At 45.7% G+C, this 23,380-nt stretch overlaps 1 protein-coding gene across 3 annotated transcripts; it reads right to left on the bottom strand.

Annotated features, from left to right (window-relative positions):
* Positions 1-578: 578 nt before the first annotated feature.
* On the bottom strand, positions 579-23,307 carry RBM27 (RNA binding motif protein 27). Of its 3 annotated transcripts, XM_036391838.2 has the most exons (22): positions 23,203-23,307; positions 20,442-20,560; positions 19,526-19,650; positions 17,670-17,776; positions 16,908-17,098; positions 16,384-16,467; positions 15,815-16,078; positions 15,042-15,275; positions 13,323-13,457; positions 11,189-11,338; positions 9,237-9,384; positions 8,801-8,954; positions 8,002-8,262; positions 7,778-7,906; positions 6,836-6,958; positions 6,192-6,266; positions 5,919-6,083; positions 5,404-5,508; positions 5,121-5,312; positions 4,783-4,869; positions 4,223-4,333; positions 579-3,589 (listed from the first exon to the last, which is right to left on the bottom strand). In XM_036391838.2, exons 1-22 carry the CDS (start codon positions 23,259-23,261, stop codon positions 3,503-3,505), a joined length of 3,105 nt encoding a protein of 1,034 aa, XP_036247731.1. In that variant the 5' UTR covers positions 23,262-23,307; the 3' UTR covers positions 579-3,502. The 3 variants fall into 3 exon arrangements, with proteins under 3 accessions (XP_036247731.1, XP_054372428.1, XP_036247732.1); XM_054516453.1 differs by lacking the exon at positions 11,189-11,338; XM_036391839.2 differs by lacking the exon at positions 16,384-16,467.
* Positions 23,308-23,380: the final 73 nt, after the last annotated feature.

Below are 23,380 nucleotides of genomic sequence, written 5' to 3'. Positions count from 1 at the left end.
GGTGGCAGCACACAAAAACCTCCAGAGAAACATCAGACAAACTTATTTTTCCCTTTTGAAAGCCCCTTGTATCAGTGATCTCATCAGTAAAGGCCCAGACATGTTACACAACCTGCTCCAGAGGACAGAACTGGGTCCCCTGTTTCCAGAGCCGAGTTAAAATTAGATTGTCACCTTTGGGAACCCTCTCCAGAAGTTAGTGCTGCATTCCATACAGCCTCAGCTGGAGACAACAAAGAGATTCTTGGCCTGACAGTTACACCAACAATGTACCTTCATGTGACTGTTCCCTTCAAATAGCTCCTGTGCATCCTTCCAAGCCTTTACTGGCCTCCCCCACCCCATCTCCTCCCACATCCATTTACCTGTCCTAACGCATTCTGTTCCAGAGCACTTGGAAGATTTCTCTCTCAGCTCTGACCTACACCAAACCTGCACACACATTACACCCACATAAATCCCCCTTCACACACTCACTTCCCCCAAAAGAAGCGATAATGCTCTTTTTCTGAGTTGTCATTTTTTTGAATGGTTCTCCTTCCAATTTATTTCAGTTAGAGTTCTGTCTCTTCTAAATCTTGAACCATTCCATACTATAACTTTATTGCAAAAAAATCAACATGCATCTTAGAAATTTGGCTTGTAATCAATAAAACAAACATTACATATATGAATTTTAATGTGTAAACAATTAGAAATTCAACAATATCTGCTATTATCCTATTACACAAGTTCACAATCTGTAAAAACTATAGTACAAGGTTACTATACACCAAGAGGAGCTTTGTTCCTTTTCACATGATTTTGCTAAGTGGTGCTTTCCTAAGCAGGTGCCTGGTTTTGTATTTGAGGTGCTTTTGTTTATTTTTGCTCAGGTTAATTCAGCACAGAAAGGGAGGGAATTCTTTGCAGTGACTTCCTTTCCCCATCCCCTCATCCTTCGGTGTCTGGCCCCCAGCTCAGGCTGGTACACGTGGCTGGGGCACACAGGTACCCTGAAGGGCTGTTTTGCCCAGGGTACAGGTGAATTTCCCAGTAAAGCATCACCATGAAATGAACTCAGCGCTCCTGCCCTGCTGCCTCTGGAAACACAGAAATCCAAGCCAAACACCCCAAGACAGGCCCAGGATGCCCTGAAATGCAGGGGGGTGCACAAGCTTTGGCAGAAGGCAGGCCAGTGTCACAGAGCTCCTCTCCTCCTCTGCCCCCTGGTGCAGCCAGGCTGGGGCACTGCCCGCCCTGGGGTGGCACCTGGCACTGTGGCACTGCCAGGGGCACTGGGAGGGCCAACTGCAATGGGATGCAGCTCTCAGAGAGGCCCCCACTCCCTCACCAGACATAGGTGCCAGCCCAGTGTCACTTAGAGCTAAAACCATATGAAAAGGAATCCATTCTGTGTGTGTCGAAGGCTACCGCAATTTCTCTTACAGCTTAATTAATCCACCGTAATTTTCATTTTCCAAATACAAAAATACAACAATTCTTATTGAAATCTATACGCCGGTAATTTTAGTACACAAAAAAGCAAAATATTTACAAAATTATACAGTTTAAGAAAAAACTCTGTACAAAAAAATATATAAATCCTTTTGATCCCTCTCTCCTTTTTTAAGTTGTCAGGACTCGGACATGTTTGCTGCAATGGACTTCTCAAGATACACACTGTGCCACAGACATTAAAACCCCTGGAGGTGATGGGAGAAGAGCAAGACATTCTTGTAAGTTCATGGGGTGGGTTTCTCCTCCAATTCTTCATGCCTGGAATTTAGTCTCAGCATTAGCAGGACAGTCCTAATTCTAGGAAGAGGAGAGTTTGGAAAGAGACAGAATATTGGAGACATCCCCTTCAGTTGACAAGAAACAGGACATGACACAAGTTGGGTACCTCACCACAGCACAAGGACAGCGTCAGCAGGGCTGTGAGCGCAAAGGGGGCTCAGCACCTGCCCCGGCCACACTCAGAGCCACAGGCAGACAAAGGGTTTGGTAGATGCTGTCCCTCAGTCAGGAGTTACTGGGGCCTACACTGGCAGCCATTCAAGAGAGAGGAGTGCTGTGCATGGCCACGGTGCTGATTTTGTGTGGAAATGCACAAAAGAGGGGTTGAGGAGTGGCCAGGGCAAGGGGGCAGTCAGGGCAGGTGCTGCTGGGTGCCCCAGCCACAAGGCACAGAGCCCAGAGCCAGCCCAGCACACGCCCTGCTGGGTCACAGGGACAGCAGAGAGGCACTGGGAAGGGGACACAGGGACACCCACTGCACAGCCCTGGCACAGCACAGGGACACCCACTGCACAGCCCTGGGAAGGGGACACAGGGACACCCACTGCACAGCCCTGGCACAGCAGAGAGGCACTGGGAATGGGACACAGGGACACCCACTGCACAGCCCTGGGAAGGGGACACAGGGACACCCACTGCACAGCCCTGAGCAGCCCTGGGACAGCAGAGGCACTGGGAAGGGGACACAGGGACACCCACTGCACAGCCCTGAGCAGCCCTGGGACACTGGACCCTGCTGAAGGGCTGGCTAAGCAGGACACCCCAGTCCTGTGGGCTGGACCCCACCCTGCTCTAACCCACCCTGCTCTGAACCCCAGGGCTCTGCCTGGAACACAGCTGGGAAGAGCCAGAGGAGAGCTGCTCCTGGCTGACAGACAGGGGCCAGTGCAGCTGCTTTTGCGGAAGACTGGAACTCCTTCCATTCTTGCTCACAAATACTGAAATGCAATAAACAGCCTGACCTACGCTGAGCCTTACACTGAAATGACAGAAGGAAATCAAGAAGGAGTGAAAATCCACTCTGGTGTGTGCTCCTGCTGATGTTTTCTGTGAAGCAGAATTTGGAGAAACAGAGTGAACTGGACAATGTTATAACAATATCCTGTTAAATTGTTTCTTCCACCTCCTCTCACAAAAAGCAGCACAACACAGAGATAGTGTGGCTGTCATACATACTGAAGTAAATGATTTAAGAATCTAACCACAAATAATTCCTACAACATGAGACTCCACAGGAAATAAAATGCTCCCTCTTTTTTCAACGAGCAAATGAGGCCAGTTTTTCTTTCATAATATTTAATGAAAGTTTGTCTTTCCCCTAACCTCATAATATTGCTAAATAAAACCTGTAATATCTTTTCAATTATAAACTAACAAACCAATCACATTATAAAAAACCCAAAACAAGGTAATACAGGTGACACAAAAAGAGGACAAGAAAATACTGATTTCCAACCCCCTCCCCCCCTTTTTATCCTTCTTAAATAGAAAAAAATCACCACCCTGGTGAGCTTGATAATCCTGTAAGAAGTTCCTGGGCCTTTGGCTAGCTCAGTCTCACAGCTCTGTGTCCCAAATGTTTTCATACCAAACTGCTCATGGTAAATTTTGTGGTTTGAAAAGAAAGTAAAGCTCTTTTTGGCTCATCAACTTCCTTAAATAAACGTTTAAAAGATGTAGTTTGAACTATATTCCTAAAATTATACATTTCGAACATCAAGTTTCATCTTCTCCAAGAACGGGATTCATCCTCATCTTCATCATCATCATCATCATCTTCGTGCAAAAATAAATCTGAGGTTTCAGTCTCCTGGAGGAAGAAAAAAAATGAACTTTCAGATGCAAGTTCCAAGCTCTGCCCAGGGACACACCCCAGCTCACAGCAGCAGCTGTACTGGTGTCTGCACTGGTGTCTGCACTGGTGTCTGCACTGGTGTCTCTCTCAAACTCACACAGTTACATCCAAACAGTTTAGGGGAAGAACAGCAGCCTCATGTCAGGAAAGAGAGAGCAAAGCTTCAGAGGAAGCAGGAATAAACCACCACTCACCCTCTCCCAAACAAGGTTTCTGTTAAATGCTACAACAAAATAACCTTAAAAGCTTAAGGTGTTAAGGTGAATTATAGGGAACAACACACAACTTCTCCTAGAGTAGAGCACGAAGAGTGAGAAGTAAAAGGCTTTGCAGCCTGCACATACAGAACCTGAGGCTTGTTTACATCACTGACAAATTAACAGCCCATCCACAAAGTGTCTTTTCTTCTCCCCATTTTCTCTGTTTTAAAATGTGGGAAGTGTACCTGACTATTCAAAACCAGTTCAGTTCCTGGTTTGTAAAAACATCTTTTTTGAAGTTTCTTCAGCACACAGGAAACTGGATGCTAAGAGCTCTCAGCTATTAGATTCCAGTAAGAATGATCAGGTTATTAAGAGATTTCCATACCTCTTCCTTGGGCTCCTCTTCCTCGACTTCTGTGGACACAGAGGGTACCTTGGGTTTGTGCCACGAGATCTGGAGCCGCCGGTCCTTGAAGCGGGATCCCTGGTTAGCAGCCTGAGTCGGGTTTAAATGGACAGATTTTCAGAGAGGACCAAACAGCAAAGAACTTCTAACATCAGCAACAGCCAAACCCACAGCATGTGGTACAGAGGCATGTTTGAAGATCTCAGATATATAAACCACAATCACCACTTCAGTGTTCCAAGAACAACTTCAGCCACACCCAAATCTGCCAAACCCTGCTCGTGCGCCAGCACTGAGAGGATGAGCAGAGCTCTGAACTGCCAGGGACAGGCAGCTTTGTCAGGGAAAGCCCTGTGTCACTGCTCAGACCACCAGGAGGTACTTCCCATTCAGCAGCACTACCTGCAGCAGCACCAAGCACTATCAAGCTCAAACTGGGGGATCAAAGCCTCTGAAATCTTAAAATACAAAGGTAGACGCAAGTAGTTAAAAACTCTTATTTTAGATATGTGAAAAAATATATCCATGATTCTACTTACATTCTCAGCTTCTGAGCGGGACTTAAAAGTTACAACAACACTTAATGGGGAATCCTCTTCCTGAAGATCTTCGATATCTCCAAATTTCTGTGAGGAAAAGTTCATTAGGATCAGCAGTAATGTTCTCCTCCACTTCTATAATCATGGTACAATTGTAGTGTACTGAAATCTGATTTTTTGGACAGAAAAGTGAGAGCCAGAGGACTCCCAGCTGCATCAGCCATCACTATTGTAGTACTTGTATTTTTGGGCAAAAGCTCAGATTTATCGCTATTGTAAGACAAGCTTGATTTTACAGCAGTAAAGGAAACCTGTATTAATTTACAGGCCACACTTACAGAGAAGTGCTGTAACAATTCATCCTTCTCCTCTTCAACGAAGCCTCCCACGGTGAGAGCCTTGGGCCGATGATCCACCACCATGTGGTTCAGCATGCCCCGGCCTCTGCCCCCACGGCCCCGGCCCCGGCCCCGGCCCGGGGCTGCCGCTGCCTTCCCTCGACCGGCAGGCAGGATGCCTAAGCGGGCAGCCTGGGGAAGGAACACAGCCACGGCCCCATGAGAGGAGCTGAAACAGCCAGCACGCACAAACTCACGAACAGCAGCAGTCAGAGCGGCTCACCTCCACCTGTAACTGATTGAGCTTCTTCCGCAGCTCGGTTGTGTCCTCTCCAGAGGACAGTCTCTTATGGAAGTCCAGCTCTGCATCCAACAGTTCCTTCTGTGCCTGGCAGAAAAAGAGGAACGGAAAACAGAAGGAAAGGGCAGAACTGTAAGGCACACTCGTAATGTTTTATTCCACTTCAGCAGTACATTCATGCAAATGATACAGACAGATCAGGACACAATAGCCATGCTTTTCTCTAAATTCAGTTTTGTTTTAATTGCCTCTCTGTGTGTGTGGTCCCCCCCATTTTCTGAAGGACCCAGAATTCGCTGCTTTAGAACTGGAACAAACACGAATGAGCTACAAGCAAAACTAGGTCATGGAGTTCCTTCAACCATGGCTTGTTTGTCCATGGTTATCACTCACATTAAAACGCTGCTTGCAAGTGTTTTGATCTAATGCTGTTGCATTTTTAAGACACATTAATAGAAATAAAAACCAAGGAGGCAAGTGTGTTGCACAAGAAATACCTCTGTCTTGGACTTCAATTTGGATGGTGTGGAGGTTGTAGATGAAGTTTTTAATTCATCCTTTAACTGAGATATTTTTCCTGTTAGTTCTTTTAAAGTCTTCATAATTTCTGCTCTCTCTTCTGGTTTCATGGCCTTGTTTTTCTCCAGCTTGGATATTAACATCTATACAATAATAAAAGAACAGGAACATAAAATTCCAGGAAAAACAGCCCTCAACAGACAGGTATGTACAAAATCAGAATGTATTTACTGGCCACATCCCAGACTTACCTTCTGGCATTCTATTTGTTTTTCTAACATCTCCTGCTTCTTTTTCCTCATATCTTGCTGGAGTTTCATTGCCTCCTATAAGAGGAGAAAATTCTTTCCATCAGTAAAAAGCAGTCTAGCATTGTATGTACTCATAGAGATCATATATGTACTCAAAGGGATCATATTGTCCCCTTCAAGCTATGGAAGTGAAATCCACAACCAAAAGTACTGTCTGCAAAAAGCACAAGTATGAAGTGCAACTGATTCAATAAATAAAAAACAAATAAAATCCTCATTTTCTGTTGCATGGTACTTTACTAACATTTTGCCCCTTTCAGATGCGTCTTAAGAAACATACTGTGTGCACTGTCCTGCAAGTGTCTCATACCTGCAGAGATTAGATCCAGAAAACCCCAAGCAAACCCAGAAAACCCAATATGGCCAAGAGCATCAAGTAAGACACCCCAAAAGGACACTCCACACATGATTACCCCAGGTGTGTTTGCAAGACCACCCCATAACAAGGACCAGCTCCACACCCACATATAAAGCTGTAGAGGAGTGGCTTTTGATGGGCACCTGAGGTTTCAGGTGTCCATCAAACCTTGCATTTAAAGCACTTTGCTCCTTACACTGTCAGGCAGCCATCAAGCATTAAGTACCTGTTTTTTTTTAAGGGCTTCTTGCACATCATGAGGCTTAGACCCTGCACCAGACTTCAGAGTTGTCTTCAAGTTTGGAGAACTGTAAACCATTTTTGAGTGGCTTGTAGAAGTAGGAAATATCTGAAATAGTAAAAAGCACCCAGTAAAATATGGAATGTTTCAAAGTGACCATGATGTACCAGCAGGGAACTTCAGCGGATCATGTTCCCTGGAACCTCAGCTCAGATGTTCAGATTTGTGCAAGGAGGCAGAAAGACCAAGACAATTAAAACATATGGATAAAGACATCAGTACAGTTAAAAGGGTTTCTGAAAAATAAATCCTTTCCTGCTCCATGGCAGACTCCTGTTGCATCCTGATTCCCACCAGGACACAACTGAAGGTGATGAGCAGCCCATGCCTTAGTTTCAGTCACAGCCCAACATCCCACTTTCTGATCAAGTAAGGCAGCAAAATCCACTCCATGCTTCCTTTCTTAAAAGAACTCCCCCATGGCCCAGAACACATGCTGCACTATGGTATCAGTGTGAATTGAACACTTATTGGCTTGAACTCTGGGTACAAATACTCTCTAAGCTTCTAGCACGGCTGTTAAAGCACAAAAATTACTGGGAGAGCCATTAGATTTGTCAACAAAAGGCTGGTATCACATTCAGGTTGTCAGACTTTACTATTTACTATCAAGCACTGCTAAAAATATTTTATGCTATTTACAAGACTGGTAGTGTTGTAGTTGATAGTTCCTAAAATCATTGTCCCTATTCCATATAAACAGTTGATGAAACGAGGAAGAAGTGACTGACCATGGCTGCACAAAACATTACTGAAAAGGAACAGAACCAAGTGGGAACAACGCACAAGTTCTCTCTGCTTGTTCTTTCCTGGCTGACAAACTAAAGCTGTACCTCAGAGCATGACCATGGTCCACTCTGAACATACCTGAGACTCCTCCACCCCAGCCCCGGGCTGGCTGAGCTCAGGCTGGCTCCCGCCCGCTGCTCCAAGGCGCCTTTTCACTGGGACTTTGTTAAGGACATAGGCACCAGACGCCAGGGGCTTGTTCATCACCTGCGTATGCACAGATTTGAAAACATCAAGGTGAGACGCTGTCCCTCTGTGCAGCAGCAGCCCCGGGAGCGCCGCTGAGCCCTCGACACACGCACCTTGGCCAGGCTGCTGTGCACGGTGACGGCGGGCGGCGCGGCCAGCGCCTGCTGCTGCTGCTGCAGGTGCTGCAGCGCCTGCGGGGCGGGCGGCGGCTGCTGCTGCTGCAGCGCCGGGGGCTGCTGCTCGCTCTCCCTGTGCCACAGCACCCGGATAAAGCGATTGCTCAGCACTGCCTCCGTGCTGGAAATCGCCTTCCTCGCCTCGTCGTTGGTCAAGTACTGAATGAGAGCAGCTTCGGGATCGTTCTGGAAAGCCACCTAAAGCAAGAGTTCACAAATGCTTCATTTCTCAAGGAAGAAAACATTTCAATCATTAGCACCCCACCTACAAATAATGTGCAATGATGAGCTGAGTATCCAGTGTATTGACAGCTCCAAACACTGGTAAAACACGATGTAATTAAAGCAAAGTAGCTTTTGGCAAACTTCACATGTACTTGCACCAAAGTCTATACACATTCAAATAAACAGATGAATGACTATCATATAAGAGAAACTGTCAGATCATCTCTTTCAAAAGTTATACACAAGTTGCTCAAAACCCTGAGTTGGTTAGACACTGTTAAACCTGCCAGCCTTTCAAATGCAGTCATCATGAAGGCTGAAACCAATATGTTTTACAGTATTAAGATAATAATACACAGTAGACCAAGAAAAGGTTTCTCTGAACTTGATTACCTCCTCTCCCAGTTTGTCTCCTCTAAGACTTCTCAAAGAAACTATGCAGTATTCAAGCAGGTTTCAGGGAAAATAAAATACCCACACACAGACATAAAACTGACTTTGGCTTTTTTACCTGAATGTTTACAATAGTTCCAAATTTGCTGAAGTGTTCGTTGAGTTGTGTAATATTGTTCAGTTCTGGTGGAATTTTTCGAACTTCTAATTTTGTATTAGTGTACTGATTCTTTTTCAAAAACCCTGGCTTATTCTGGCTGTTGTTCACTTGCCTAGAGAAAAGGAGAACAGGAAGAGTTCAGATAAGTACGTAAGTGCCCAATTAAAGCAGCAAATGTTAACATACATCCGAATTGCATTTTTCCTTTAAAAAGTACTCCCTCTAGCCACTAACAAAAGAGAGCTTCCCCTGACCCCATGCTTAGTCTCCATATTATGGGGACACAGACTTTGTGACCCAACCATCCCAAATGACAGAGACTGGTGAGTAGCAATGCTCACAGCACTGACAGCAATCGAATACATTTGAATTAACATCTGTAGCTCACTCTTACTTTCCCAACCAGGGTTTCTTCAATGGTGGACACTCCATGCTGCTTGGAGATCTCTTCCTGCTGTCTGGTTCCAGGACAACTCTAGTGACATTGCTGCTGTTATTTGTAATGGGAATGGGAGGTTCCGTTTGGATGATAATGTTGGCAGCTGGAGGGAAGGAAAAAAGCCTGTGTTATTCCATCACACATGGAAAAGCTTTCACACAGCAAAACAGAACTGAGATTAAAAAACATAAACATTAGGATGACTTTATCAAATTGGTCAGTTTTGTTTCCGAACAAAATCATTCAGATCATTCCCTAGCCTAACTAAACATCCTGAGAGAAACACACATGGTCCAGCTGGGAGGGATGGGTTTTGACCTTTAAGGCTGGTACTAGCTTGAAGAAACAAAGCTAAAACTTCATTTTTCAGGTATTAAAAACTCAGATTCTGTGGGAAAGGGAGACACAGAAAAAACAAAACTCCAAATCCCAATGAAACAGAAAAGGAGGTAAAGAACCCATGGTGGATCCCCAGGCTTTAAGTCACAGCTCTGCAATGGGCAGAGGCTGAATTAACAACCAGCTTGCCCTGTAGGAACCCTTGACAGAGCAAAAGCAACCAAAAACCCATTCTTTCCACTGCTATCCCACTGCCAGCCATCCAGACAGGTTTCAGCAACAAACTGTTAACTAAGCATAACTATTACACTCTTTTAAGACATTAGATTTAAAGCTTGAAGCAAATTCTACCAACACAAAGTTTGCTAGAAATTTATTTGCAACCTTGTCAAGGTTATGGCCTTTGTGTTAGTCTCCTGTGAATGCCAAATATTCAACCCCTAAAAAGAAGTCTGAGCTACAAGCAATTTCTATGGCTTTTATATAAGCCAGGGCTCTGCTGGTTACACTGGTGAGAACAGAGACTGGGCATTTCTGGGCATGGCATCCTCACTTTGAAGGATGATCTGAGAGCAAACCTTTCACACCTGTGATAAAGACAGTAAAACATGTTTAGTGAGGCCCTACCACTGAGCACTCATCCCTGCCTTACCCCTGGGAGGGGCTCTCAATGAAGCCCCAACCCTGCCTCTGTGACAGTCATTAAGATGCAAACAGCAACAGCAATTTCTACAATAATATTTAGCCATATTCCTTATAAGATGAATCATTGGAAGGAAATACTGAAAAAAACCAAACTTTGTTATCTACTGAGTAAGAAATACTGAAGTAGAATAATAAACCCCAAAACTTAACATCTTTGGTTTTAAGAATCAGGGCAGGAAAACACAAAGGAGAAAGAAAATTTTGCTACTACAACTAAACTTTGAAGAGACTTGACCTGTGCCCTTCCCTAAAAGATGTTTTGTGCACATCACCACTAAGAGACAGCAGCCACATCCACTCAGGCAGGGGCTAGGAATTATGTCAGTGCAGACTGGGATTCCCATCAGCTGGGAAATTGGAATGATACCTGTGATGTTCATTTCAGAGAGAACAACTGGCTGACAGAGTCAGAGCATGAAGCACCAAAACATGCCATGGCAGCTCCCTTCTTCACTATCATCACAACAGCCAAGGCCAGGAGCTTGGATCATCACCTCTGTGCCCTCGGCTGATCAAAAGCAGTCTGCAGACTCTGCTGCTAAATCCACCTTTAGGCACCATTTTTCTTTCTAGGAGCTACCAGTACCTGGAAAATACCTCCACAGGCTTAAGAGGAATAAAACCCCAACCAACCAACAAAACCCTTGTAGCATTCCCAAGCAAGTGGTTATTTTTAATAAAAAAGGCTGCTTTGACTTTAATATGGGCATGTTAGCACTTAAAAAAGGTAGAAATGCCAAAAAAAAAAAAGCTCTGAAACACTAGATCAGTGAGAAAAACTAGTGCTTTCAGCCTGAAAAGAGGGAAAAGTGTTGACGGTCTTGGACAAAAATATCAACAGCAATGACCAGAACCCTTCCTACCTCGAGGGTTTGTATCCATCTCCCCAGATGTTAGGCCAATTAGATTTGGACGCTGCATTTGTGCTCTTGTAAAGAACTGCCGATACTGAGTTCTACCAGCACTGGTAATACTAGGAGCTTCAGGGTTATAGCCATCTGGCTCATATGTATCTACAAAAAAAGGAGAGAAACGACAGAATTTTTCAAGTGAGTTTAAGACTCGGGGTTAGTTTTCCTTCAAGGAAGTGCACGGATGTCCAAGAGTCAGAAGCTGTCTTGGATGAAGGGAAGAGGTGGTACAGCCAACCTGTGCAGCCATTTCAAACCCTCACCTGCATTCCAGGCCTAGCCTATCTAAACACGTTCTCTTTTGGTTTTTATTCTGGTACTGTTTGTCCAAAGCACACAGGTCACAATACAGAGTACTGCCTGGAAAGCCTGAGGTGTCTGTGTGACAGCGTGCACAACATCTGGCAGTGTTTTAAGGGCAAAACCACAGGTTTTGGTTTCAGCATTTATACTGTAGAGTCTAAGATGCAAAGAGATTTTCAGCCTTTGCTGCCCAACAGTCTGGGTCTCTTCAGAGAAGAATTTTAGGTGGAGAACATACTTAAATGATTTCAATCAAAGAAAGCTAAGAAATGAGGTAATGGAACCAATACTTACCTACTGAACTCTCTTTATGTAAGAGTGAGATCAGCTGCCTAGCTTAGGTAAGGTACTAATGATTATTTCCATTAGAAGTGGTCACTGCAAGAATACAAGATGACAATTGACTCCTATTGCTCCTCCATCCCAAGGTCCAAATTGAGGATAACACATTTTTTTAACCTTAAAAAGGAAAAAGCTGTACAAGAACTAGAATGAATGAAGTCTGTGAAGAGCCTCCACATGAACAGAACAAACGCCTGTACAAGGGAACCTGACAAACATGAATGGCTCCAAAATCTCAGCTCCTTATTCTGCAGCAGCAAAGACAACTCTACAGTTAAAATCAGATGCTCCACAATATCCACATTGATAGCAGAGCCTGACACTGTAAAACAAGAACTTTCTCTAACCTCAAAGGAGCAGAACCACAAGCTCCTCTTCCCTTATTTAGAATATGATTGACTGCAAGAGGGCAACCAGCAGCTGTTACCACAACAGTCCAAGAACAGGACATGAGAATCTCCACAGAGGTCCTGGAGAACAGAGTTACTGTGAAGCCCTGTGAGCTCCAACAGGCAGAATCACCCATTAGAAGTTCTGGAGCTGAAAGGATCAGATGGTGACACCTGAACACCCAACAGGACTTGGGGATCACTGAACAGGTTATCTAATAAGAAATCTGAGTGTCTCAAGTTCTGAAAAGCATGGAAGTTACAAATAAAATGACATGGATCATGAACTGAACTAGATCCCCTCTTTGAATAAAATTCAGAATATTTATGTTAAAAAACCCCAGATGAGAATATTATAAAACACTGATATTTAATTATCTATTTTGGTCACAGAGAATATGGGAATGCCATTAATCCTTTAATTATCAAAGAAAGTAATTTTGTTGTATTTAAATTGAGCAATCTAGAACTTTCCAGGTATGTTGCTATTTTTCCCTTGTAAAAACATACTTTTAAAAATTTTGAGCTCTGTTAAGGAAGAGGGATGTGTCCAGTGGAAGCTAACAACCTTTAGAAAGCTAGAGTCAGGGTGATTCTGGAAAAAGAATAGAAAAAGCACTGATGTCTATGAAGACTGTACAGACTACTGTGACATACAGCTGGAAAAAAAAGCTCTCATCTGTATTAGTCCAAAGTGAAGAGGAATAAAACCTAAGTTAAAAAGCAATTGCAGGTTTGCAGATCCATCTTTCACCTACTAATATCCTACTGAATGGCTTGAAGATGAAAAGAACATTTCTTATACAACAATTGGATTGCTGCAAGCACATGAAACCCAGAGCTCCCCACAGTGTTCCTCCTCAGACCAGGGCAGAGCACTGCTGTCACTCCATCCCAGAACGGATGATGGGCTGAGCCAGGGAGAGCCATCAGACTTCTTTTTAGATTTGTATATATTGGAGGAAGACAGATGATAATTTCTAATCACACAACAACAGAGAAAATTGGAAATGTTTCCATCGAACAGATTGAAACCAAAGGCATTTGCTTACGTTCTGACACTGTATAGAGCAGGTTCTGAGGCAGAGGAGGAGGCAGCCTTGCTCCCACGGGTGCAAGACTGGGCACTGCGCTTGTCCCCGGCTGGTCACGACTGTTGATCAAGCTGGACTGTGTTAAAGGTGGGCCTGCAACAACACCACACAACACATCACACACTGACAGCTCAAAGCTGAACGTGCAAACAATTCAGTGCTCTGCTCATGCCTTGCTTTGAGCAAGGTCAGGGTTGTAAATATGTCCAATTCCACCACAGTAACAGTAAACTGAGAAGCCTGTTCAGGTAAGCTACTCTGATTCCAGCAACTTCTCTTTCTTGGGAGAGACAAAGCTTTAAGGGAAAAGAAAGAAGTGTCTTTTCCTCCCCAGTGGTTTGTTAGTGCTAGAGATGCCTTAACCACAGCAGCTTCTCCCTCAGCTCTACCATGGAGAGACAACGCTTGCTCAGAGCAAGAGATCACTTCAGCAGCATTCAGACTGCAGTTCTGAAATAAGAACTGCAGGACAAGAGGCATTCCCAGACAAGGAATTTCTCTAGCTGGCTGTGCTTTGGTTTCCCCATGTACCATACAGGCATTCCTACTGACTGTATGATCAAAAAGGACCCCGAGTGACACTACACAGCCCATCCTGAGCACTGTCTGTTCTCTCACAGCAGGTCACTTCTGCCTGCTAAAGGGTTCATGCAAAGTTTAGGGTTAATCCTGTATCAAATTATTCCTCATCCCAAAATTGCTGATATTGGACACAATTATCACAGCATTTATTTTGTCCCTGGAATAGACACTGAAACAGAGTAAGCATGCCCCTAATATGCTATTTCTTCATAGCGTTCATAAGATGCAGTAGGGTAACACAGAAGGCTTAACAGATCACTGCGAGCTAAGAAAGCTCTTAAATGTGGCAATAATGTATTGCCTTCTAGTGGTGGATAATGTAGCACCAACACCAAATCTTTATTAGAACCTCTAAGAGACTGAATTGCAACATTTCTTGCATTACACAGCAGGGAAAAACCTGGCTAGTAAGTGTCAGTGACCAATCCAATCACCACCAACTACCACTGAGGTGAGCTGAAAGATCTCCAGCTCCACTCCCCCGCCCAATTTAATTCAGTTTGCAGTGCTTGGAACATCATGGTTTACCAGCTAAATATTCAGAATTTTTTGGGCACTGTTCCGGACAGCACACTGCCAGCCAAGGAGCTGCAGCTCTGGACAGCACTCTGCCAGCCAGGGAGCTGCAGCTCTAGACAGCACTCTGCCAGCCAAGGAGCTGCAGCTCTGGACCACACTCTGCCAGCCAAGGAGCTGCAGCTCTGGACAGCACTCTGCCAGCCAAGGAGCTGCAGCTCTGGACAGCACTCTGCCAGCCAGGGAGCTGCAGCTCTGGAGCTCTGGACAGCACTCTGCCAGCCAAGGAGCTGCAGCTTTGGAGCTCTGGACAGCACTCTGCCAGCCAAGGAGCTGCAGCTCTGGACAGCACTCTGCCAGCCAGGGAGCTGCAGCTCTGGACAGCACTGTGCCAGCCAAGGAGCTGCAGCTCTGGACCGCACTGTGCCAGCCAGGGAGCTGCAGCTCTGGAGCTCTGGACCGCACTCTGCCAGCCAAGGAGCTGCAGTTTTGGACAGCACACTGCCAGCCAGGGAGCTGCAGCTCTGGACCGCACTCTGCCAGCCAGGGAGCTGCAGTGCATCCCCTGCCGTGACTCACGTGGGACGGGCAGCACGACGGGCGGCGGGGGCTGCGGGTGCGGCTGCGGCACCGGCAGGCGCAGCCCGCGCACCGGCCCCGGCAGCGGCGGCAGCAGCAGTCCTGGCGGCGGCGGCAGCCCCGGCGGCGGCGGCGGGAACGGGATCATGCTGGGCAAGGAGACTTCATCTACCACCAAAGGATCGTTTCCATGATCAAACTGGCAGAGATCACCAAGGACACAATAGCCTCGCTCTGCAAAACAGGACATTTCACCTCAGGTTACAAAACACACAGCAGTAGTTCTCAGTCACTTGTAACATTTCAGGTTTTCATGGAGTTTCTTACTAAAGAAAACATGCATCCACTGATACATTATTACATTGTAAGGTAAGGTTTCACAAAATAATTGAAATTAGAACAAGCTTCCATAAAAGCACACAAACGTACACGCATTCATCATAAAAGCTGTGGAAAAAAAATCAGAAGTACTGCAGTTTATTTTAAACATACACACACTGCAATCTGCACCAGGACTGCCAGTGGTTGAGGTATTTGTCTAGCACATAGAGAACTGTGAAAAAACTCCATATGTTCCTATCCAGCAACTACCACAGCACATGCAAACTGCTTGCGGTAAGATTGGTTATTTCTCCAGTACAACAAAGGGCATCTCTGCATCTGTTACATACAAGGTACACATCACTTGCTGCTCACATTCAGTGAACACCTAAAAAAAAAAGTCACATAAACATTGAAATAAGGCATGAAACTGAAAACTAAGGAACAGTTACCATCATAGTCTTGACATCTTCTTTTAGGGGGAGGGTTTCTGCCAAATGAACTGGGATTGCTGTGATTGTTGAAGTAATTTGACCAGCTCTCTGTGGTGCCTTCAAGGTGGTGCGCAGGTGCAACTACAGTTACAGCACTGGGGATAGCTTGTGCAGAGGAATACTGTTCAGAGGATTTACTGGGAGATGCAGACACCGGATTATATGAGCTTTCAACATCATTTTTTTCACTCTTGTATTTTGATCTCTCTCTCTCTCGGTGCTCTGTTTAAAAAAAATAAAGCTGAGTAAAGCCTTCATGTTTTGCTCTGTACATCAGAGCCATGAGCAAGAGACAATAATACATTCTCTGAAATACTCAGCATTCTGCACATTGAACTGTTCTTGAAGGAGCTTGGTCTTACCAATGGAGTAATAACTAAATATAATGTAAACAGGGGTTTAACTTCAGAAATATCCAAGTTTTCTTTGCAAAATGCACATTCATTCCTCTACTACTTATTTCACTCTAGCTTACAGCTCTCTTTTAAAGGAGAAAGAAGGGCAAAAGCCTGAAACAACAAACCTACCTCTGCCCTTAACTAACGCGGTCTCAAGGTGCGTAGAATGCTGTAATCTGTGCGACTTACTTTTCCGACAGACCTGAACTAGCCCTAAAAGAACAATCATATGGTAACCACCTGCAACTGCAAAGAAGCCTTCTCTAGAAAATACACAGTAACAAAACGAAAGAGGGAAACACTGCTTTGCAAAAAGTTCAGTCCTTAAGAGGGAAAAATAATAAAATCAACAGCTTTGTCAGAACACACAGCACAAAAAGGATATATGAGCTACTGTTCAAAATATGAGCTACTGCTATCCACAGGAATACACCTGTGGATAAATTAAGAGGTTAGGAAAGAAGAAAACAAACCCCTTAATTGTTCTACTCTGAAGAACAGCATCTTAATTAATAATTTCAAGAACACAAAGCTACCAGAATTTGCTCCAACTTCTCAAGGGCATCTCCTGCCTGCTAGATCATCCAGAATGTACAAGTCCCAGCTGTCACTGCAGTGGGATGCTGTCCTGAAGCAGCACCCCGGGTACTCACCGCTCCTGCTGCCGTCCCGGTCCTTGCTGCGGCCCCTGCTGCGGCTGCGGCTCCGACTCAGCCCTCTGCTTTTGCTGCGGCTTTTACTCCTGCCCCGGCGCCAGCCAGACTTCTCCCTGTACAAGTCACTCCTATCATAGTACCTGTCATAGTCCCTCCACTTCCCATCATCCCGCTTCTTCTCTCTGGTTCTAGGAAAGACAGACGTAGACCATGTCAGTGAAAAGAGAAACAAAATTAAAAAAGAAGCTTGCAACGTAGAGAGATACCGTTCACCCTTCCCATCCATTTGGGCAGTGAAACACTCCAGTCAGAATTTCACAAATTACACAGGGAAGTACAGAATCTTTAAGCTGATTCACTGGTCTGTAGAAAGCAGGGGTAGGAACTGGCAAGGTAAGACAGTTATGATGCTCAAACCAGAACAGGCTTTAAAAGTGATGCTGACACAGTGTGAACAACTGCCCCCAGAAACTACAGGCCCCAAAAATGTTCTTCATTTATATAACAAGGAAACAATGGAACTGATGACATTCCTAGGAATTTTAATTTGAAGAATATTTGGCCTCTTGTGCAAGAGGCCTACTTTTTGTGGAGACTTCTCATGTACGTGATCAGCATACGTACAACGTATCACAGTCAAAGGAAGGAGAAAATCCCTATTTTTCACAAAAATCACTACCTACAAGGTAAAAAAAAACACAGTCAAAGATTGACAAAAAATAAAGTAAAAATTTCTTAACATTGTGGCTCAAAGCTAACCTTTGCTCACTGGAATCTGCACGACTCCTCTGGGGACTGGAATACTTCTTCTTCCTGCTCTCCCGCTCTTCTTCAACAGACTCTTGAAAATTCTGTTTAACACACAACTACCAAACAAGGACGAGTATCACTTTTTTAAATTAAGAAAATGACAGCAAAATGTAGTTCAAGTTACAGACAGCAACACAAAGAAAACAATATTTAAGTATTACTTGCCCAGAGTACTGAAGCACTACAAGTAATCAAGCACTAGAGTCTGTTGAAGAGTTTGTCTTTTTTTTCTGCAGAAGAGATGCCCCTAAATAAAACCACTTTGATGTTTTGTTTCTAAACAGGATTCATGAAGGACAAGATCTCTCTCCACTCTACTTCCTTATTTAGCATAAGCAATTCTACAAGTGAGGTATTTCCTGAACCTTTAAACCAAGTCTGCAGTCACCTCTCCAGGTAGGGAAGTCACTAGCTGACATTTTAAATAACTGCTTCAAGGCAAAAACCTGCTTCCATGGGGGAACTTGTCACATTTCTTGCTGGCCTCCACTACAGCAGGTTCAGAAGTCTGCCAGCTGTACCACTACTGCAAACCACTGACACATTCTGCATTTCTGCTGCCATTTCACACTGCTTACAAGTTACTGTAAATTTTGGTGGAAAAAGCTTACATGCACTAATTTTTAAAAGACTTTTTTTACCAATTGAAACCAAAAGGAAGGCTACCTGCATCCTTCTAAAACAGGATTATCTGGGGAGAACTGGCAGAAATACTCAAGACTTGGCTCTGGAGAGCTCCACCTGCCGTCCTGCTCCCAGCACAAGGTGTATCACACAGCACCTGGGGTCCCCTCCAGCTCTGACCTCACTGAGATTCCATGTGTGGTTTGTTTCATGGCCTGTGTGCAGGAATCACACCATACACTGAGCTTCATGCCACATCGTGAAGGCCTTGCTGATGTCAAAGTAACTAATTAGTGTCCTGAATTCTGTGACGTTGTCCCATAAAGCTGTCCTAGATATCTTCTTTTGCTTATTGCCACTCCCCTCCAGCCCCTCAGACCTCCTCCTCTGCCCCCACCAGAGCACTGGTAAAGTCAGCTGAAGGTAGTTCTATGGGACTGTCTATAGACTATGGCAGTACTTTGAGAACAGAGGGGAAAGCTCTTACAGTGAAAATCTTGCTCAAATTATGAACTGCCATAAGCAAAGCTACTTCCATAAATCGTCATAACTCTGCATCACGTCCTCAGGTAAAAAAGGACATCAGAGAAAAGGAAAAAAAAAGTAAAAAGCAACTTTAATCTAAATCAGTTGATGAACCACAGGCAGCTAAATATGGACCTGCACTTGTTTGGGCTTCACTGACCGGGTTTCACTGACTGACAATTTTTGCAATTATTTGTCACCTTCTCTGAAAAATTTGATTGCTTTCAATTTTGCCAACAGAACTTAAGGTAAAACTCTTTGCAAACCAACCCTACCTGACTTTCCAAAGTAATTATTACAATACAGAGGCTGACATCTTTCAATGATTTTAAGCATCACAGAAAACATTTTAAGTAATTTTCATTCCTCACAGAATATACAAAATTGGAAATGTTTTTGCTGCTTCCCCCTCTCAAACTCCTCCAAGTAATCATCCACTGGTATTACCAGAGCTGTGAACAGGATTTCTGAGCGCTTAATCAAAGGTAGACTCTACAAAGGGATGTAAAATGTTCTTGTCTGAATAGCCACCTTCCACGGTTCTTTGGCACAGAGATCATTAGTCACAACAGAGTACATTTTTCTGTCACATTTTGCCTCACAAATGTAGGAGAGCTAATTTGAAAATAAAAGGCAGGCAGAATAAATAACATTACCTCCTCCTTGACTTCTTCTTTCTCTTGTCCTGCAGGCTTTGCCTCTGCCTTTGTGGGCTCAGCAGAAGGAAGATAACTTTTGGTGTACAAACTTTCAAAGAGTTTATCTACAAACCCTGAAGTTTCTGAGGATACAGAACACAAAAAAATACTGTTACATATGCATTAAAGTGCATGCTTACATTTACTAGAGAAGACCCTGAAAACAGTCAGCCAGGTGGGCTGTTAGCAGCAGCAGCACCTCAGATTAATGAGCATTAGCTCCACTGAAGGAGCTGCCATTACATTTGTGGCACTTGAGGCTGTTCATTTAGAGAAAGAAATTCCTTGGGTATATCACAGACAGCAACAGAGACTCTTCTGTTCTAAGGGGCAAGCACAATTGGTGCCTGTGATCAAGGAGCAAGTCCACAGCTGCTATCCATGAGTTCCATCAGCTACACTCAGCAGCCTCTCAAGGGCAATTTTGATGAGTAAATAATTTTCGACACCCTCACCAGCAGTTCAACATCATAAGAAATGCACAATAACCTTCCCAGTGAGTGTCAGACCTTCAGGTGTTTAAACCCTTGACTATGAAGCAAATTGCCACATGTGAAGGTCCCAGCAGTCTGGAGGACTAACATGGACCAGGTTTTCAAAAGTTACCAAACAGCTGTCAGAGAAACTTCTGGCAACACGACTGACGCTTTTAATTAAATTGCTTTTATTTAAGAACATTTCTTCCCACCCACTGTGAAAAGTCCAAGTTACATGACTTCATCTTATGATTATTATTTTTTTAATCACACAATTCCTTCAAACTCTGTATGGAATATTCATGGCTACCAAGAAAGATTTTGAAGGCAGTAGTGGTGCACCAGCCTCCCTCCTCCCATGCAGAGCCCAAGCCCCCAGCCAGCCGTGGCCACCACACCTTTCTGCAAGAACACATCCAGCTGGTCAGCACAGAAAGCTTTCAGCTCCTTCTCGGGCTTGTCTTTCTTGACTAACGCCACGACATAGTTGGCCAAGGCTGAGGGGTCAGCATCACATCTAGTAAGAGAGAGAGAGAGAGAGAACTGTGCTTGGCTGCTGCACCATGGGGGCACAGGCACTGCAGAGCCCCCTGGAGCTCCTGCAACACCCCTGCACTGCTGGGCTCACATACAGCACCAGCACAGCTGCACTGGGGCCACGGAGCCTGCAAAGGGTTCTTTGCAACCACAGCCCACTATTTCAGTGCCTTGAGAACCCCCCAACCACACCTGGCCAAGGCCCCTCTTCCCTGCTCCTCCTGAGCTCTGCTGAAAGAAAAGCACCTCTCTTCTGCCCAGACAGACCCACTGCTGCTGCTGAACCTCCTCCTGGCCCAGCAAGCACACCTCCAATGGCTCCACAGCACAGCACAGCACGGGCCACGGCAGGCACTGCACGAGGGCTGAGAAGGACTGATTAACATGCGTTTAAAAATCAAAACACTGTTGTAAAGGAGTGCAGAAGATGTCACAGAGGTCCATTTTCAATACACACACAGACACATTCTGCACAGCTTCAGTGACTGTCCTGGGGTTTCCTCCTCGAGGACACTTCCATGCCAGATTTCACAGCAACCTTTTAGTGCTGGTACAACACCTAAAGGGGAGCAATTACTGACCCAGGTTCCCTCCTCACACTCCCTCACCTGCATCTGGTCCACAAAGACCAAAGTCACCAACTGTGTGCAGTGATACTTCACCATTGACCTTATAACTGGATATTGCTTTAGATCCCATTATTCAGCTACTAGGAACACCCCAGGTATGAAATAGAGTAACAGTGTGACTAAATTACAGCTCCTTGTTTGGCCTCTCAGAGTGTGCAGATGGCAGATATCAGGTGGGGGCAGAAACCTAAAATACCTAAAAGACTTTTTTTTTTTTTTAAGTAACATTTAAAGAGGTGATTGTGTATTTTCTGAGAACCTCTGGAAATAGAAAGGAAAATTCTGAAATATATATACCTCAAAATAATCCCAAGTAAGGAAAACATCCAGAAAACAAGCAAAAGGCAAAAAGCCAAACAGAGGGCAACAGGTGAAAGAAATAAAAATCCTCAATGAGCAGCAATCAAGTAGTTCTGCTCTCATATAGCCTCCAACAACATCCAACCTCCAATGAAAGCCAGGGTAAATGGAGCAATTAAGAACAAAGAAACCACAAATTAACAGATTTTACAATTCTTACACACACAGAGAAATAACCTGTATGTGATCCATTCACTGTGTGTGATGTACTGGGGCCCTCACTCACTGACTATAAATGTCCAATTTCAAATAGAAGAAGTTATCCCTCACTTCACAACCATTACCTTTCCTTCCTCCATATGTCAGACCCCCCCAAGCACCCCATCCCATCATGGGGTACAGGGGCACACAAGGTGAGTGCCCTCCTCCAGGCAAGCCAGTCTGTATTGTCACACTGGTGCCACTACAGAGTCTGTGACTGTCAGGGCCCACTGGCCAATTCCTTGATTTCCTGCCTCCCATTGCACAGTGCAGCTCAAATGCCCAAGGAACGCTCGACACCGACTGGAGTTGGCAGGGAAAGTGCAGGAGCAGGAGTCGTGCTCCAGCCTAGAGACTTTCAGCAGGGTTTGACCAAACACCAGAGAAACCCGTGACTGTAACAAGGGAAAAAGAAAGTAGTGAAGAACTTCCAAAAGCCCAATACTTAATGATGGCAACGGAGCAGACCTAAGGCCTATTTAAAACTCTTCCCACAGGCCTCGGCTGTACTCCATGGGAGACCCAAGCCTGGCCAGGCACTGACAAGCAGCTTCCCCTGGTGAGACCTGCTGACCCCTCGCTGTGCCTGTGCCACCAGCACCAGCTGTGTTCAGGCACTGCAGAGCTCGGGACCAGCACAAATCCAGCCCCTCTGCAGCCAGTTATCAGAACCCACAAAATGCACGACACAACCTGGACCCATGCTGACTCCATCCCAGTCCCACTCCCAGAGCAAGCAGCAGCAGGATGTAAATGCAGAGTTCCCACAGTTTCAGCGTTATTCCTGGTTTTGTCAGCTCCTGCAGCAGCCCCTGGCTCTGCTCTGAGATGACAGAGCTGGGACTGAAATCGACAGCATAGCCGGGGCAGCAGCTGGGAGCACACAGAATCACACAGATTGGAAAAGCACTCCCATATCACCGAATTCAATCTATCCCACCTTGTCCCCAGCCCAAAGCACTGAGTGCCACGGCCAGTCCTTCCTTGGACACCTCCAGGGATGAACACTCCCAGCACCAGAGCCCCCTTTCCATGGAGAAATTCCTGCAGTGCCCATCCTGAGCCTGCCCTGGTCCAGCTTGAGGCCGCTCCCTCTGCTCCTGTCCCTGTTCCCTGGGAGCACAGCCCGGCCCCCCCGGCTGTCCCCTCCTGGCAGGAGCTGTGCAGAGCCACAAGGTCCCCCCTGAGCCTCCCTTCCTCCAGGCTGAGCCCCTTTCCTAGCTGCTCCTCATCAGACTTGTGCTCCAAGCCGTTCTCCAGCTCCGCTGCACGCTGTAGGACAGAAGGCCGCCGGCAGCTCCCCGGGCCCGGGCTGTCCCGCACTCCGGGCGCGCCGGGCCCGGGCCGGGGGCAGGGCCGTAACGCCTGGGCCGGGCCCGGCCCGCGGGAAGCGCTGTCCGCCGCTCCGCCCGGCCCGCCCGCCCGCACTCACATGGGCTCCAGCAGCTTGGCGAGCCAGGACTTGAGCGCGTCTACACTCTCGATGATCATGGTGGCCCCGCGCCGCCCGCTCCCAGCTACACTGCCGCCGCCATCGCCGCGACCTGCCCGGCACCGCCCGCAGCGCAGCCTGCTGGGCATGGCCGGGGCGGGGCCGCGCGACACCACCA

The sequence above is a fragment of the Molothrus ater genome, chromosome 15, assembly GCF_012460135.2.
Source record: "Molothrus ater isolate BHLD 08-10-18 breed brown headed cowbird chromosome 15, BPBGC_Mater_1.1, whole genome shotgun sequence".
Taxonomy (NCBI): Eukaryota; Metazoa; Chordata; class Aves; order Passeriformes; family Icteridae; genus Molothrus; species Molothrus ater.
Note: the sequence above shows the minus strand (reverse complement) of the source record. Positions and strands in the feature narration are given on the sequence as shown.

What these genes read in the sequence shown, in the direction of transcription:
- RBM27 (XM_036391838.2), bottom strand. Translation starts at nt 23,261, where the DNA reads ATGATCATCGAGAGTGTAGACGCGCTCAAGTCCTGGCTCGCCAAGCTG. An exon ending in CGCGTTAGTTAAGGGCAGAG is followed by an intron (nt 16,079 to 16,383) that starts GTAGGTTTGTTG and finishes TTTTTTAAACAG; the next exon opens with AGCACCGAGAGAGAGAGAGA. An exon ending in GAACTATTGTAAACATTCAG is followed by an intron (nt 8,263 to 8,800) that starts GTAAAAAAGCCA and finishes CTCTTGCTTTAG; the next exon opens with GTGGCTTTCCAGAACGATCC.